Source organism: Parasteatoda tepidariorum, chromosome 5 (assembly GCF_043381705.1).
Source record: "Parasteatoda tepidariorum isolate YZ-2023 chromosome 5, CAS_Ptep_4.0, whole genome shotgun sequence".
Classification (NCBI taxonomy): domain Eukaryota; kingdom Metazoa; phylum Arthropoda; class Arachnida; order Araneae; family Theridiidae; genus Parasteatoda; species Parasteatoda tepidariorum.
The window spans coordinates 47,342,556-47,361,736 of NC_092208.1; the positions used below are offsets into that span (position 1 = coordinate 47,342,556).

General features: G+C 27.3%; 1 protein-coding gene and 1 long non-coding RNA gene across 2 annotated transcripts in view; one reads left to right on the forward strand and one right to left on the reverse strand.

The window, feature by feature from the left end:
- LOC139425706 (uncharacterized) overlaps window positions 1–19,181 on the reverse strand; it is a 150,275-nt gene that overhangs the window by 122,725 nt on the left and 8,369 nt on the right. The window lies entirely within an intron of this gene.
- The window catches only part of LOC107441954 (cytochrome P450 4c3), a 28,427-nt gene continuing 12,521 nt past the window's right edge, over window positions 3,276–19,181 (forward strand). The window contains exons 1-6 of the mRNA XM_016055373.3: window positions 3,276–3,846; window positions 5,832–5,944; window positions 6,661–6,746; window positions 8,567–8,760; window positions 15,402–15,468; window positions 16,340–16,466. Coding sequence (XP_015910859.2) covers window positions 3,597–3,846; window positions 5,832–5,944; window positions 6,661–6,746; window positions 8,567–8,760; window positions 15,402–15,468; window positions 16,340–16,466 — 837 coding nt within the window. The 5' untranslated portion in view covers window positions 3,276–3,596. The remainder of the gene's footprint in view (window positions 3,847–5,831; window positions 5,945–6,660; window positions 6,747–8,566; window positions 8,761–15,401; window positions 15,469–16,339; window positions 16,467–19,181) is intronic.

Below are 19,181 nucleotides of genomic sequence, written 5' to 3' on the forward strand. Positions count from 1 at the left end.
CTACTTCGGCGCACTGGTTGTGACATTCTCTTTTTGTATGAGAAACTTTTTAATCCTACAAGATAGCTACAACCAGCAAAATGGTCGTGTATATGTAGCAAGTTCACTGTCGATAATAGATAAGTTCCAAAGATAAGTTCGCTGCTGAGAGACATCAAAATGCATTTAAAATGATGAAATGGGGTGCGATTTCCCAAAAAGGAAATTTTGCTCTTCTTTCCATTTATCCAGGAGTTAAAGTTGAAGTTTTGCTTAAAAAAAGTCTTGAATAAGCATTTGATTGATTTTGTTTCTGATTTATTTGGACGGCAATCATATCCTTTTCAACAAGGCTCAGTGCCTGATCAAAACTATTTGCCCCATATCATCAATACATATGAGTGGCCTGCTTCTTTGCCAGATTTAAATCCACTTGATCATTTTTTGAGGGTTTGTATGATGTTAAAGTCTGAGAGAGCAAAAGGAATAATTATCGAAAAAGTCCAAATACGTTTGATGCAGATTTGGAATCATGTTCCAGAAGTAATGCTGCTGTAAAGAGTTTCTTAAACATTTGTGTAAGGTTATAATCGAAAATAAGGAAAAATTTGAGCTTTCACACAAGAAATGAGTTTATTGTCTTATAGAGATGTAAAAATTATCAAAAGAAATTTTTTAGAACAGTTTTTTTTTTATTACTTAGACTTTAGAGATACTTATTATACTCGCACGCCAAGTATATTGATCAGCAATATGGCGTACTGATGGTTGTCACAGAATAAGAAAAAAAATAATAATGGATAAATATTTCATTTAACATTTTGATTGATTAGAGGTAGATTCTTTCGTTTAAGCAATACTGAAACTTAGATTGTCTTATATACGCAACGGAAAAAATCTAACTCATTATATAGTTGAACTACACCATCTGAAAAAGCACTTGTTTGTCCTTGAAAAAAGAAAAGCAAAATAATCAGATCGGATAGTAAAATAGCTCTTTAATTAGAGTATTGTTCCAAATGGATCTATGTAACTGACAGTTTCTCATTTGCTGACTTATTTCTTCTTTCTTCTTAACAGATTAACTCCTCTTACAAAAATTTCTTTCCTCTTACTAATAAAAACTTTTATAAATCTACCAGGAGGCTTCACCTCCTGTTTGCTCCGCTTCCCAGTCCTCTAATTATTTCTCATGCATCATTGTTTATTTGTCCGTAAACGCCAATATTTTCCACAAAAACAATTTTTCTTTCAAACTATACAATTATTGTAGCTTTATTCAAAAATCTTTCGTAGAAATTTTAACGTAACAAAACAAAACTGTTATCAAAATTTGGAAAATTATAATTTATACTTGAAAAAAATTAACCAAAGAATTCAGATTGTTGGATTCAATGGAAAGAAATAAATTAATAGTGATTTTACTCCTTGTCGAGACTTGTAACAATTCAAATAGGAAACTTTTCTTATCGCTATTTATCAAGTTTTTTTTTTGAAATTTTATTTTTTAAAATTTCAATATAAATGTTAAGATTTCTCTCTCTTGGCTACTTTTGCATGATACCTACTCGAGTGAAAGCTTAAGAATAATAATAAAATATAGGTATAATAGTAGGTATATAGGTAAATATAAAATATAGGTAGCAAAGAAATAAAGATCTCATGAAGTAAAAATAAATTTTAAAAAACAATGAATAAACAGTCAATATTTATAGCAATATTCAAATATTTATAGCAATATTTAAACATTTATAGCAATATTTAAATATTTATAGCAATATTTAAATATTTATAGCAATATTTAAATACTTCAGTCAATACTTAAAAGCTGAAAAACTCACGAAAAAGCACTTAAATTCGTCATAATTTTGGAAAAAATTGAAATTTCAAATTCAATTCGACAGAATTTTGAACTGAAATTCCGTCTTACAGTAAAACAATTCATAATTCTTTAATTGTAAATTTTTATAAGCATCTTCATAATTGAAAACTTCTGAGTCTTTCGGGATGAGAACAGCGATGATCTCCATTTTAATTATGCTTAATATTTTACGCAGGTTGCATAATAATTTATAGTTTATTTTTTTAATGCTGCTTAATTATTTACTCTGCTGAGAGAAAAAGGCGTTTTAACTACTGTGCTTAAAATCCAACTGAGTTTGGCCATAAATACTGCCATAAAACCTAATTTATATATTGGTCACTTTAGAAAGAATGTGCTCCTAACTTCCAATTCATATTGAGTGTGCAGAGATTTTTTATTATTTTTCAGGAAGCCTAGTTTTGTGCTACTACATTGAACGACGTAGTACATCAATTCAACTTTTATTTAATTTGTTTAAAGACAGGAACACTGCCTTTATTTTTGCGTCTGAAATCACTAAAAGTTTTTGTTACTAAAGCTTTTTTTATTTTTATGTTTCATTTTTCTCTTGTTTTTATGCATTTTTCGAGTTCACGTAAGAATTAAGAACTTAAAATTGTGTGTTTCCATAAAGTTAACTTTGGTTATGTGTTATTATTTAAATAATTTTAATTTAAAAAGAGCCCAGTATTCAAAAATAGCTGGATTAAAAAATAAAAACAATCGTCAATGAGAGAGCAAAGCGTGCTAAGATTGTCAAGCAATCCAAAAGGAAATTCGAAAATGGACAAGCATAACAAACACGGGCCGACGTCCCAAAGTATTAAATTAAATGCTCAATGTTTTTGCAAAGCTAAACTGTTCTATGGTTATGTTTGAATGATTGATGGAAGATAGTACTAAATTAAATCAGAACTTTATTTTAAACTCGGTTCTTCTTCAACGTTAGAAACATTTGTATAACGAAATAATTGCGATGTTTAATTACAGTTTAAGAAATATTGAATTGTATAGTCATACGGTAAACGTTTCATCATATTCATATGAATAATAGTCACTTAACTAGCTATTTAAATAGTATTAATATTTGCTTTTGTATTTTTTCCCCCGCAAAATTTCGTTCTTCGAGAGGTGACCTTGGATTCACCAACAAAAGTCCAATTAGAGTAATCCAGCTTCCGATCTTAATCTTCTAAAACACTTTCATTTTAATAGCCATTTTCTTTTTACTTCGGCTCTTTGTCAACCATTTCTACCCCCACGGCAATGCAATTGTTGCTTCTGGATTCTTGTTTTTCTTGAACAACCCTGAACCGAAAAATAAGCTATATAATACAACAAAAATAAGCAAATAAACAAACTTATGAATAATGCTTTAAATCTCGCGTGTGACCTTGAAATTACATGATCGCCATACGAGATCATGTAGAACAGAATACACAATTTAGGGCTAATACGAAGTTCATCGAAGAAGGAGAAAGGGTTAGAAAGCGAATCGAATTTTGAAGAGACGAGAACACGTGTTGCCAAAAAATGTATTAAAATCTATCTAGTGTTCTAATGTATTTTAAATTAAACATTTTTAGTGAGTGTTGTTACTTATGAATTATAGGCTTTTAAATAATTGCTAGTTAACAGTTTTTGATTAATATTAAAAATATATATACATGTAATTCTTCCGAAGAACTTTTACATCGCAAAAGCTCGATGCTGAAAGTAAGGTAACCCTTTGGATGTGGTTAATTATTATAGAATGCATTACTACGAATTTTTATTTACGGGGAGAATTATGGAGTTATTTTCTTACGGAGTTCCATCAGCGTTGTTGACTTTCACTTTTTCTATGATTCTAGCTTTCTTAGCTATTGCGTTCTATTATTACAAATTAAGTAAGCCTAAAGTTCCTGCAAAAAGAATACCGGGTCCAAAAGTGAATGGAATAATAACGAATGTTATACCTCTGATTAGTATCTTCAGAAATAAATCTGCAAGCAATTTAGTCCGTAAGTATTGCTAAAATTATTTTTTAATTAACCATTTTCAATTCTTTAAAACTTTATGCTTTGACTGAATTACAATCAATTTATTTTCAAATTTAATTTTGAGACATGAAAAACGTTGAAAATGCTTTATTTTGTATCCCGTTTCACAGTATATATTTTTCGATATTTAATGATTCGGAAATTAGGGATTTAAAATTTTTTTAATCATAGACAAAGAGTTTGGTAATTCAATTCTGAGAATTTTTTATGTTTAAAATGTTTTTATGTAGTATTTGTTATGTTTCTAAAAGTATTTTAGACAAAGGAAATTTGAACTATAAGTACAATAGATAAGATGACAAGAAATAGTTTCAACAAATTACAAAACCGAGTATTTTTATTTCCCATTAAATTTTTAAATTTTTTTATGATAATTATTGGTTGAAGTTAGAATCCAAACATGCGTATGGAAGTTGATTGTGTAATCTTTTATGCTGCTCAGATATACAGACTCAGTTTCACAGGACACATTTTTAGGAGCTCAGGGCGCCATTTCCATAATACATTTGCAGCATAAGAATGGCTATACTTTTTCACGAGACTTAGAATCAATAGATTTTTCTGTTTGACCCGTCTCGTTGGAAAAGATTTTTGCTGAACAAAAAGATTTAAGCATATCTAAAAACTCTTTGTGCAAGAAATGGACAAAATATAAGTTAGATTTTTTGAGCCAAGTCCTTTCTTTTTTTGGAAGGGAGGCGTAGCTTGCTACTCGGCATTAAAACCATAAGCACTTAAAGATTTTTACAAATATGTAAAAGGTCACTGCTTTCATGATAATTTTAAAGTTTAGCTTTGATATGCTCAAAAACTTAAAATTATACTGAATATGTGTCAAAGCTTTTTGTATATGTTGTTATTGTACTTTTAAATTTCTATAACAATTTTTTATTATTTTTAGCTTTAATATAAAATAAAAGCCAATGTATGAAAATGGACGAATTTACTTTTGAATATTATGATCAAATAGGCTACAATTTTTATAAAATTTATCACAAATAAATCCAATTTATCTATTTATAATAATGATAATAAACAAATTAAACGAAAAGTTTGAATCGCTTGAAATTTCGTTCTTTTAGTTTCTAAAAAATATATATTCTATTTATTTTTTAATTTTTACTGAGCAGATATTTTCTTTTATTTCACTTTCTAACTCATGAAATGAAAAAAATTTAAGTCTTGAAATAAAATATCGGAAAAATTAAAACTGAAGTAGATATCTTTAAAATCAATAGATCTTTAAAACTCATTTAATAAAAAAAAATTTTTGTTGTTGTAAAAAGCTATTGTTTATTATAAAAAATTTGAAGAAAACACTTTTAAATTCAAAATAATGAGCAAAAAAATTTATATTTACTATTTTCGCCGCTCAGAAAAGGCGTGTTTTCTTTTTGCCAGTTTTTTCTTTGTTAATCGAAAATTTTTTGATTCGCTTTTGACTTTTGCGCATACCAATTAAGTAAGTATTTGAAACAGTTAAATGGCGTTTTCTCAAAACAGTGTTCTCAATGCTTGAGTCATGCTCCTTTCTCTAACATAAAATAATATGATCTTAATTTAGACAGCTTATATTAAAATTTAATTTTTGCCCGGAACAATTTGAGGCGCCGACATTTTGAGTCAGCTAAACTTCTCCTGAGCATACAAATGTCAGGTAAAAAAATAAATAAATGGTTAAAAAAAAAGCTGTGTATTTCAGCTAATACTTTTATAAGATTGTCTCCCAACTATACAAATTACCGTAATCAAGTAAAATAAAAAAAGTTTCGAAACTTTTTCATAGTATTCCTTTTTAAATGGAAAGTTTACCGAACTTACTTTGAATAAGGAGTTTTAAACAAAAACTGAAAATTAAAATAAAATTATTCATGAGGATGAAAGTACTCATTTCGACGAACCATAATTATAAAAATTAACTCATCGGTTATTATTATTTTTTTTAGTATTCTTTCAAATGGTGTGTGCTTATTCCCATGTTTTTCAAAAAGATGGAATGTGGCTATTTTGGGGAGGTTTCAAGAAAATTTTAATTCTCTACAAAGCAGAAACAGTTGAAGTAAGACTATATTATATTTTTAAAAAAGTTAGTGAGGTAAAGCTGGAATTTGTTTTCAAAATCCAAAGTGTCAAGTTGATAAAATGTAATTATTACAGTCACAAAAATGTTATTAATTAAATGTTGTATATTGAGAAATCAATGAAAAATATATAAAGATTTCCCAAAGGAAAAGAACAAAAAAAATTAGAAAAATATTCACGAATTTAAGAAAATTTATAATTCAAAAGCAGAAATTTTGGAAAACAAAATATATTTTATTTTCCAAATTTGCCAAATTCATTGGTAAAGTCCTTCGTTGAAAATTATTGAGTTTTTTCGATGTTCTCACATAGCCAGATAATTGGTAAATGGTACCATTTTATGGTAATTTTGACCATACATTTTTTTAGTATACTAACTGTTTCGTAATTTAAAATTTTTCAGAGTTGTTTTCAAAAATACATTTTGACCCTTAATTCTTATTTCTCTGTAAAAAGAAATTGGATTCGAAGCTCCATAAAAGCTTTAATAGTTTGATTAAAAAGTAAATAAAAGAAATAAAAAAGCTTTAATAATAGCTGCGAAATGTTCTAATAACAGTTTCTTAGTTTACCTTTTATAAGAGTTAGTTTATTCTTCAATTTCAAGTCAACTATTTTTGTGAAACAAAATATGTATTACCAAATTTTTTTAATGTAATTTTAATTTTAATCATTTATTTTCAAAATCAACAGCCTGTATTGAGCAGTAATGATATTCTTAGTAAAGGGTTTGAATACGACTTACTCGCTCCTCTGTTGAAAGAAGGATTACTTAAAAGGTAAGGTTAAAACAATATTTACAAGTAAACTTCTGTGACTCCTCAAATATTTAAGAAAATCGGAAATGATTGAAAAATTTTTTAACATTTTTATGACAGTTTCAAAACGTTATTTTTTTTTATATCTATACCTATGTACATAAATTAAAATCTCATGCTTTAACATTAAATGCTATGGGGAATTTTTAAATGCTCAACACTTATATAAATTATATACATTATATATATATCAGGGCTCGAAAAACCGCCCGTCCTCGGCGGTCAAAAATTCCCTGCGGACAATGAATTTCTCGAATCCGACGTCCGCGCGGACGGCTATTTTCCCGTTAATGTTCGTGATACATTTTCAATTTTTGTTATCTTACAAGAGTCTACCGCCTCACTTCTAAAATGACCCTCTAATCTAGAAATACAGCTACATACTGCGCATGGTGGAATTGATGTTTTCTCCATCTGGGAGTACTGCGGAGGTTGAAAGGGGCTTTTCAGCAATGAACTTACAAAAAAACACATTAATACGTACTGATCTTAAACAAGAAGCGTTAAAAGCAATTATGAACATCTACGTAAATGGAAAACCTCTTTCAGATTTCTGTGCAGAAACCTCTGTAAATCATTGGCTTGATTGTGGAACTGGCAAACGTCATATTTGATTCATTTAAAAAACGCAGTACCNTGGTGGGAATAAACTAGTTTAAGTTTGAAATGCCAAGACTATAACTCAAATGTCAAATAAAGCTTTTTAGAGAATAATATGTTACTTTAATAAATGTTGTGAGTTTTTAACAGTTCTTCATGACAAAAAGGCTGAGACTTTGCCAGCGCCTTATCTCCCAGTTATGGAAATGGTGTAAAATGACAGTATGAAGAAAAATTAAAATTTTTAAAAAGTAAAAAGCCTTTATGGTGTAATTTTATATGCTTAATTTCCTATAATTTCTCTAACGTTTTACGGTCTGGACTCGCAATATATGAAAATTATTGGTTGATTTTAATGTTTTCCACCTGGCTGGAAAAACTACACAAAATCGGCAACTTTTAAAACGTAGTCAAGGTCGTTAATTAGTCTCCAAAATGAAAACTTTTTTAATGTTTAAGATTTCTGTCCAATTTTAATTTTAATTATTTATGGCCAGATAGTATAGTTCAAAATTGTATCTTTGCTTCAAACTTAAGATACTCAACATGTGTTTTTTTTCCCTTATTCTTCTTGGTGAAGAAGATTCATAAGAAACCTTATGCCTTAAACATGTAATTTATCAACAAATTTTATATTGAATGAAGTTTATAAAGAAATATCCTTACTAATTATTTTCTGTCTGAAGTGAATAATCAAAGTAACCCATGTTGATCCAGCATAGGTGACATGTATGCCACGCGAATAACGGGAAATCTGCGAGAATTCTTTTCATCTGAAACATGCCTGTTTTCACATCAAACAAATGTTCTTTATTCTTTTAACAAACCAAGTAGTAGCTAACGGTAGTAAATATTCATTTAGTTAAAAAAAAGCACTTTTTTACTAAGAGCTTTCTTTCTGCTTCACGGCATATGAAAAAATTAAACGTCAATGGGGTTCAGCTAAGAGTTTAAATGAAGATTTTGAGTGATTAAGAAAGTATTGAACCTGAAACATAAATGTTAGACGTCTCTTTTATACTTAAAAATATAAACTGATATGGGTTTAATTTTATCTTAACTTATTAAAATTTAACATTTTCAATAACTACTGAATTTTTCAAATACGTTTATGGTTTAAATCATTTAATCTTCACGGTATGTGATGTACTTTTTCAAAGCAACAAACCGTATGCTTTCAGTAAAAGAGATAAATGGCGGTATCGACGGAAGTTGCTGACTCCCTCCTTCCACTTCAGAATATTGGATGAATTCATTCCAGTCTTCAATGAACAAGCAAATATTTTCACGGTAAAAATAGCTGAAGGAATGAAGAAAGAAACTTCGATCAACATTGCATCAATGACTTCTCTCTGCACTTTGGATATCATATGTGGTAAGAATTACATTGTATAATGATGAAAAATTAAAATCCTTTCTTATAGAAAATTTTTAAAAAAATATTAGTTGTCAGACATAACTAAATAAAATTAACTGTTTCCTTATGATACTACTTTTTACACTAAATAATTTTTTTAATAATTTATTAATTAATATACGAGATTTTTATTAGAAAAATATGCCTTAAACACGATTTTTATATAAAAGAATGTTTGTAAGGGAATGTCTGAGCTTATTACTTTCACAGTATTTGAAAAAAAAATATTAATTGATTATGAGTTGAAATAAAAGTTTTGAGTCTTTTAATTTTAAGTCTTCAAATTTTTCAAATTTAAATTTTTTAATCATATTTTATAATTTAATAATATTATAACCATATAAATCATTGATTTATAATTTATAACATAAATAAAGGTTTATAACTTATTGATTTTACATGCAAATGGCTGATAGACCAAAAACGTCATGTGATACTGTTGGATGTTAAAATCTAATGCTCATCAACTAAGTAATATCTGTAATCATAACCATGTTNAACATATTATTTTCACAGTATCTGAAAAAAAATATTAATTGGCTATGAGTTGAAATAAAAGTTTTGAGTCCTTTAATTTTAAGTCTTCAAATTTTTCAAATTTAAATTTTTTAATCATATTTTATAATTTAATAATATTATAACCATATAAATCATTGATTTATAATTTATAACATAAATAAAGGTTTATAACTTATTGATTTTACATGCAAATGGCTGATAGACCAAAAACGTCATGTGATACTGTTGGATGTTAAAATCTAATGCTCATCAACTAAGTAATATCTGTAATCATAACCATGTTTCCCCTACGTTGAAATTTTTTAGACCAACTATAATAAATCGAAAAATGCTCATAAAATACGTCGACTTTAAATTGTAACTATAAAAAACATGGTTTAAGAATTGTGTATTATTAACTTCCAATATTTAGGAATTCGTCAGTAATTCGGTGGAAGTAAAGTAGTTAGACAAAAAGGTGAAATAATCATACTGTAAAAATAGCTTTAGAATGAATTAATATCTACAATTTCTTACAAGTTGAAATAAATGGGGTTTCTTTTGTGATAAAAAAAGTTTCAGTATTTTAGCAAATTTTATAGTGCACCAAATATAAAAAAAGGTTGAAGAATATATTGAAGGAAGAAATGCACCTTCTTATACATTCCAAGCTACCTTTTAGCGCAAATAATCAGGTTAAAAGTTTATTTCTTTCAATTCTTACTTCTAAAATTTAAATTAACTTTTTCTTCCCGAGAGTAATTTAAAGTTTCTTATCGAGACTAATTTTCGAATTTCATTCATCTTAAAAAGATTTAGTCTCCAAAAAGGGTAAGAAACTATTTGAATAATTTTTTTTAATGAAACTGAAGACAGAAAAAAACAATTTCTTCTTTTACCTAACGAATGTCAAATCTTCAGAAAATCTTAGCTTTTCTATGAATTACTTTTGATTTCTGTTTAAAAATGGATATTTGTATTAAACTCAATTAGGAAAAACTCTTTTTCGATTACAAAATCAAGCATAAGAATAAAAATTTTGCTTGAAAAAAAAAACTTCGTATTTCTAATGCACTTAATTCTTTGTTAGAGAAATAATGATAGTTCAAAAAATAAAATTTTTGAAAATAAATAATTAAAAAGTAAATGAAAATCTTTGGCTCAGCGACGATAATTTGATAGTTCTAGATATTTGGAATTTGCTTATTTATCCCCCAAAAGCTGTACAGTCTGCAAAGAAAAAAAAGATGTCACGTTGAATGACTTTCGTTCTAATGATCAGATTTTCAAGTACTAAGTGTCAATCCTGAGGGTGACATCAAATATCCGAATTAGTTAGTGCTAACTATTGATTAAGTTATGAAAACGGACACAAAAACGTACATTCTCGGAATAAACATCTAACTTTTTTTACATATTTGGATTTTTAACTATATTTTTAACTATATTTCAAAACATAAGGGGTAGCCGCAATCTGGAAAATATGGTCCCCATAGTTTGGTCAGGAGAGCGATCGAAAGCTCGGTTTCCTTAATGTTAATTTCATTTTTTATGTTTTTAGTCATATTTTTAAAACTAATTAAGCAATTTTTAAAAAAATTGCACCCTTTGTTAAAATTCATTTATCCAAAGATATTTTCATGCAAAAAATAATTTTTAATAATTATTCATAATTTTTTATTATTTAATTTAATTGCGGATAAAAAAATTTTGAGCTATGAGGTATAAATTTCTTATACCATATTAATCTACGTATTTGTCTATCACAAAATCTAAAGTTTGAAAAATTTTTATTCGGTAGAAGCAGAGAAAAATTTAAATTAACTACTTTTAAGATAATAATTTGGCTATAATAAAGAAATATTTAAAGGAGGCGATTAATATTTAAATGTGGTTAACTTATGAAGAACTTGACTTACGCGTGGGTAGAATAAAATTTCATTCATATTTTCTTCGATAATAACCGATTGCTAATCCATTTTTTTCGATGTTTCTTTTTTTGCCGTCTAAAAATTCATTCGTAATTTAATAAAGATATTTGAATAAACCATTTAATTGAATAGAAACATTTCATTCAACGAATGTTGAGTTTTATAAAAGCATGTTTCTGATAGAATGTGTTTATACATCAGCTTTTTTTTCTATTTTATTTTTCAGTTTGATCTTTCAATAGTTGATGCAATTTCAATAATATATAAACGTATGCATAGATTTGGAGTCACATGTTTATCAATTTCTTCAATATATATTTTATAACATATGTATTAATACATATTTTAATATTGATTAATACGAATACGTAGTCAACATTTTTAAGCATCTTTAAATTTCTTAACACTTTATATATCGCCTTAATCTTAAAATAAATTTGTTAATTACCTTTTCGCGCGTGTTTCGCAAAATTATTTTTCCAACTATTTACATAAATTTTAACATTTCTCAAAATCTTGTCCTTTGCGCTACCACGTATACTATTTTTCCTTTAATATACTACTCAATTGTTTTAGTACTTTGATTTATGTTTTCCTTTAAAGTAAAATTGCTTTTTCAAGTTATTGTCAAGTTTTTAGTGAAAAAAAAACTTAGAATTATTTTCAGCCAGCTAAGAATTAAATCTTGCTAAGAAATTTAAAATATTCTGCTGATCAAAATTATTAGATTCTGAACAGCTGACTATTTTCTAAGCATATTATTTTTTTTCTTCCAAAAATTTAAATAAATTATTGATTGTCTTTTTTTATTGCTTCTCATGTATTTGAGTAATGAAAAGTAAATGCGTACGTGTGCACGACAAAAAATACAACAATTTGCTTTGTTTTTTTAAATGAACGAAAAATTATGAACATACAATTTTATTTAGACGTTCAAAGTTATTCTTGCCAGCTAACTTTTAGGCCCTTTTAAAAAGGATAATGTTGAAAGAATTTGCTTAAAAAAGTTGTTAATATTATTTCTCAACTTTAGCAACTTTATAGCAATATTTCAAATAAATATTGCTATAGCAATATAGCAATATGCTTTATATCTGGAATATAGCAATATGCTTTATTCCAGATATAAAGCATATATGCGTTATAGCAATATAGCAATATGCTTTATAGCAATATTTCAAAGAAATATTGCTATATCTGGAAAATGCTCGATATGCCTTATTGTGTTAAACAGCTACTGAAATAGAAAATTGTAAAAAGATTCCAAAACCATTCTATTTTTAAAATCATCATCTAAAACATTGTTCTATCTCTATCTTTTTGCTTAAACAACCTATAATAATAGCTTTAACACACCATCTGAAGAAATTATGAATACAAATTTCTTCTAATATTTCGTAATAAGGAAACAAGAATACTAATGATTCATTGATAATTGCTTCATTGAACCAGAGTAGTTAATTTTTTTTAAGAATTATTGGTCTTGCAACTATTTAACTTTGATTCTTGGGACTAGGGGTCATTTAATGCGTGACATTTAACTTAGAAATTTCAAATATAAAATGTAAAAATTAGAAGAATGCGTAAGATGGCTTCAACTAATAACAAAAAAAGGACAAAATCGTCGGCAAAAGAAATTATCTCATAAGAAGTATATCAGAGTTAACTAAGTATTGTAGAAACTGTAGCAATTGTTACTCTTGTTTAATTAGGGGTATTACAAGCCTAAATTTTCCTTTCTTTTAATTTTTTTAAATTACATTTTTTGATAAGCCAAAGAAATGAGTGTGTAAATAATATCCATTCTTTTTACTGAAAACTGAGTTTAATTAGTGTCATTTGCAAATCTTATGAGGTGCAAATTGTTGAGCCCCCATGTAGGGTAGTATGATATTTTATGCATGATTGGTAGTTTCAAGAGTGGATTACAGCTAACTTCTAAACAGCTAACTTCTTAAAAAATTCTTATTCGAAAAATTACTTGTTATTTTACAAATGTTACAAAGCATGCGTATTTTTTTACATGGTTACTTACATAATTTTCACATTGACCATGAGTTTTCCCTAGATGTAGCAAAACCTTGACCCTAGTAAGCAGACGAAAACTAAATCATCATAAATCTTTTGCCTTTTTTTTATTTTTCTAACCTTGCCATTTAAAGACTATGATCTGCTGCAATACATTTTTGTTCGAGCCAAAGTATTGATTTTTTTTTAATTTTTTTACATTTAACATACATCAACATAGTATAATACAACATACATCAACATAGTATAATGCAACATACATTGACGTAGTTACTATTTTTAAAGACTTGAAATCATTACAACTTTATGCTCTTAAATAATAAGGAATTTATTTCGAATTATATACTCTTCAATCATGAAATTTAAATTTATAAATGCAATTTATTTACCTCAAACGCCATCTTCTAGCTGTATAATAAAATATATTCAATATCCGACTAATTTATCTGATATATTTTCCATCTCCATAAAGTGCCACTATTTTTCCTTTTAGAATGTCGGAGCAGTGGAATGTTATTTTGTCGAATTTAACAATTAAAATTAGTAAAACTCTAATTAAGATTAGCATATGTCTAAATAATCTGCACCTACAAAATACTACAAAAAACCTAATAAAATTTACTATTCAAATTAACAGAGACCTCAGGGCTGTGACGCCAACTTTTGACTAATTAACTTTTTCAAAGATTTGAAACTCTTTTTTTTTTCAATCTGAACTTTCAATTTAGAAAAACTAAGTTTTTATATTCGTACTAGCAAACATCTGTATTTTAATATTTTAACAGGAGTTATGTGTCCTTAAAAAAGTAAGAAAACTGTGTTATCGGCATCGAAATTATAAAGTTATCATTAAATTTAAAATTTTATCATCCAACATTTCGGGACCGCAAATTTACAAGTTTTTGAAATTAAATATTGAATGTTTTACTGAATATAAGCATAATCAAATACAACTTCTTAGTTTCGCTGCCACATTTTTAATTTCATTTTAAGTTTTAATTCCTTAATTTTATGTAGAGTTCGTGGGGTCCCTACGAACTCTACTTAAAATGAAGCTATTGTGTCAGATGTCGGTAGTGATGGTGAGAATCTTAAAGGAATAAAACAAAAAAAGCTTAGTAGCCATATTTGGTGATAAATAAGAAACTGACCGCAATCGAAAAGCAGTGAAAGGTTGAAAGAGCATGTAGAGCAGGTTAGAACGGAAGAACCGTGTTTGCATAAGTCAATTTCGGAATGTGTAGAAACATGGGGATGATATTTGCAAATCGTGCTTATTCAAGAAAATCATATAAATTAAATATTTTTCAGAATGAAATGATCTTTAATAAAAATACAATTATATATATAGAGAGAGATTAAACCTCGAGATTGTGCATCAGCATCGAGATTTTTTTATTTTATTTTTTTCCGTACCTAAGAGACTCGAACTGAGGTGTAAAAGCAATTAGTCTTACAACTCCTCATAAATTTATAATAACTTCCTAAATTTGGTTTAAGTACAAAATTTTCAGACAAATGACGTTAAAACAACTTTAAAAAGAATAAATGTCAGATAAGAAGTTCAACGTTCGGATTCTAAAATCTTTGAAAATCATAATTAATTTATTAATAGATTCAAATTTTATTTTCAAAGAAGATTAAAAAGAAAACCGTCTGTTTTCTTTAGCCAGAAANCTTGGTTGCTTAGCAACCAACACACGATGTTTTGCCAGCTTGTCATTGATTCAGTTTCGTTGATTTCAAATATGTGAAAAAAAAGGTACATGTTTATTCAGAGAAAGTACATTTTTGTGCCTGATTTCGTAACTTAATTAATAGTTAGCACTAACTAATTAGTATATTTGAGGTCACCCCCAAGAACCATTAAGATTGACACTTAATTCTTGAAAATCTAATCATTAGAACGAAAGTTATTCATTGTGATATCTTTTTTTTTTCTTTCTTACTCACTGTACATGTCTTTTGAAGAAAAAAAATATTCCGTCACCAAATAAGTAAACAGGAATTATAAATATATAATAAAAACTAAAATTTGTAAAATTGCAGCTTGTAATAGAATAGAAAAACTATCTAAACATTCGAATTTATGAATTTGTCATAGTTGAAGTTGCGATAATATTGATGTTTGTTTTATTTCAGAAACTGCAATGGGAAAGAAAATAAATGCTCAAACAAACGAGTCACCATATGTTATAGCTTTGCACAAGTAAGATTTTTAAATCGTTATTCAAGAATAAATTAAATAAAGAAAGGAAACGAGAAAAAAAAACACTCTTAGGCAAAAATTTAAAAAAGAGATTTTAAAAACAGAAATGTGTGCTTTCATATTTCTAACAACAATATTATTTATTTGTATTGCATAATAAAATTATTCATTTTACGGTGCTTGTTACAAATTATGAAAAGATATATTTTTAGTATAATTTTTAAATAGTATTTATTATTCCTTATAAAAAAAAATTTACATTGTTGTTTCTAAAAAAATCTGCCTTTTATATAACTTTTTAATATAGAATTAATATTTTTTAAAGCATTATATTATAAATTGTAATAACATTTCTAATATCGATCATATACATTGAAGAATAATATACATTTTTCATCATTGTTTTGAAGGATTCGTTATTTCATCATTATTGAAGATAGTTTACATCTGTGAAAGTAGATGACGCCACCAGAGAACGGAACTATGATAACATGATATGATTCTTTCAAAGTTCACAAAACTTGCAATAGTGCTGCCATCTATAACATCCTTAAATTACTCTTTTTGATATGGGATGAGCAACCCATGGCATACTATTACTTTCATCTCATTGTTTTATATGCGCTTTCATTTTTTTTTTAACTAACTTGATTTATAATTATGCCATACTTAAAAATTTAAGAATAATCAATTAATTTGTTAGTTGATAAATCTTATAATTTTACTTAACTAAAATGCTATTCTACTTAACTATTACTTAACTAATTTTTCCTGTGAGTCAAAATCAAGAAAATATTAAGGAGAGAAAAAGATAAAAACTTTACTTTTTAAATTATTTAAAACATATTTTTTAAAATTTTATTTGTTGCAGATTTTGTAAACTAGCTACTGAAAGAATATTACAGCCGTGGTTGTGGTATGATTTTCTTTATTATTACACGAAAGCAGGAAAGGAACTCAATCAATGCATGGCAATAATGGATACATTTACTCGACAGGTATATATTACTACTATTTATTTATTTTTTGCAAACAGATTGTGCATCATGGAAATGGTTTTACATCATAATTTAGTTATATTAATTACCTAAATGTTTCAAAATCTTGTAACTTATATTAATTAATAAATATTACAACTGGACCATTAATTGTAATAAAAAATATTCCGTCGCAAAATAAATAAACAGGGATTATAAATAAATAATAAAAACTAAAATTTGCAAAATGGCAGCTTGTAATAAAATCGAAAAACTATCTACAAGACAAAAAAGGTTCTGAACTATTCTCATTTATACACATATGTATATACGCTAGCTGTACAGCCGTTCAGCGTACGGTGAAAAATGTAAATATTCAAATCAATACTAATCAAAATAACGAAATCATGCAACAAAACCGAAATACATATGCGGATGCAATTATTTTTTTTAAGAAAATAATTCTGTATTATTTATTTATTATGATTTGTTGAACTTTCCGGTGACTTTACCTTATCAGAATCAGAAAAACGCGTTTTCAGCAGTTCATCTTGTCAAAGTAAATATCAACTATTTTCAGTGTCGTTTAGAACAATGCTATTGCTCGTAATCAATTCAATCAAGTCAAAGCAACCACAATCAAGCAAAACTCTTTTCGGAGGATGAAAAAATCTATTTCCACAGTACTTACATGTAACAGGTGCCTTGGTATTTACCTTTAGTACCTTTATTTTATTTTATAACCGTCGTTGAACAGGCAACCCAATTTTGGGTTTATGACTACTAATGTTCAACTCCGTAGCCTTGTAATTTTCAACCAAATCCAGAAGACAAGAGAACTCTTGGATTATGTATTGGTTGAAAATTGCCTTCGTGGAGGACTTTTTGGTGGAACTAACCCACATTTGTGTTACATAGAGATTAAAACCACGAAAATCTCCCACGGTTAGCTTGACGGCAAGGAGACTCTAACCTATGATCTGTCCACCACTGAGGATATTTTACATCAGCACTTTGATTAGTGCAAACCAGATGCGGAATTCGTATCGACCAGCCATGGCTGGGATTTTAAATCGGTTCACCTCATTGGAAAGTGAACACTCTATCCCCTGAGCATTCGTGCCCATATTAGTATATTTTTTATTTGCTACAACAACATTTATTACCGCAATGTCATTAGTACTAATTGCCAAAATTAATTAAACAACAATAGCCCTATAATAGTAAGCCAATTTTTTATGGTACCCAAAATGAAATAGGAACTTAGCTCGGATAATTTTCTTTCTTAGAAAAACTAGTTTTATTTCAAAAACCGTTCATTTTAAATGACTAGTTTTGTAGAAACACCTTTCAAACGTGTTACCACAGACGATAGGTTTCAGATAACTTAAGAAATAATTATTCGTTGGGTAGCACCCACAAGCCATCAATTTTAATTATTGAGCTTATACGAATAAAGATTTTTTGAATCATTAAAAAGGTGCAAATGAACTGCTTTTTTGATTTAATAGAGCTGTAAGCTTGCAAATATCTCTAATATAATCTTTTAAACAATTGAAGAAATTTCGTCTGCAGTTTAATATCTTCATAAGATCGCCTTACATTTTATTATTATAGATTTAAACTATTTAACCTTTATTTAACTTACGGATTTAAACTGAATTCTAAGATTTCAGGTAGTTTCATTTAAGCTGTAATTTTAAATAATTTGTGTAGTTAAATACCACATATTTGCTCTTTTTCTAAAAAAATTTTTTTTTAAAAATTACAAGAATAAAAAAGAAACTATGCTCATCAAACACTGTGATTCGCTCTCTTTCTCTGCAGACAAAATGTGAAAATGGATTCAGTTAAATAATTCTTTCATTTGTTTTCAAAAATAAAAATGTGGGATACTTTTAGTTATAAAGTCATTTAAAAACTGTTAATTTCGCTTAGAACTATGTATGTTCGGAGACTACCTGATTATGACGGGCCTAGTATTGAAAATAGCGTTTGGTTGTCGGTACCTACAAATATTAATTTTTAAATAAATATTCAGAAAAAGGTGCCGAACTAATAATATTTGACAAAATATAAAAAAACTTTTAAATATTTATATCATTATACTTTTTTTTAACTAATTCATTTAGAAAGAATTAGCATTTCTAGCTGTGTTGCTGATTTATTTTCGAGTTAGATTTCAATTTGTTACATAAAGGATTTAAAATTTATAATAAACCGAATTACTATTTTAAATGTTAATATTCACTCTTTTTACATAGCTCTATCTTATGTTTTGCTTTTTAACTTCTATTTACAAACAAAAAATGTTTTGCATTCAGATATTCTCTGGTAAAATATTCTATTGTTACGTTTCAAAAACTATATGTATCTTAAAAACGAACATTAATGATCATATTAGACAAAAAGAGAGATTTTCCTGTTTCAATTAGTTCACTTAAGTATTGACAATTTTAGATGCTTTACAGTTTTTTTTCTGGATAAATTTCAGTATCTATGCAAGCAATTTGAAATTAATTATTATGAAGCTTAAAACGTGATTAATATTTTAATTGTTAACATTGAATCTTATTAAGGATTTTAATTGTTATATCGCAAGGGTCTATTGTTATATAAACAACGCACTTTACTTATTGTTATATGATTCATGAAAACAAACATTATTGGTCATATTAGACAGAAAGAGAGATTTTTCCTGTTTTTATTAGTTCATTTAAGTATTAACAATTTTAG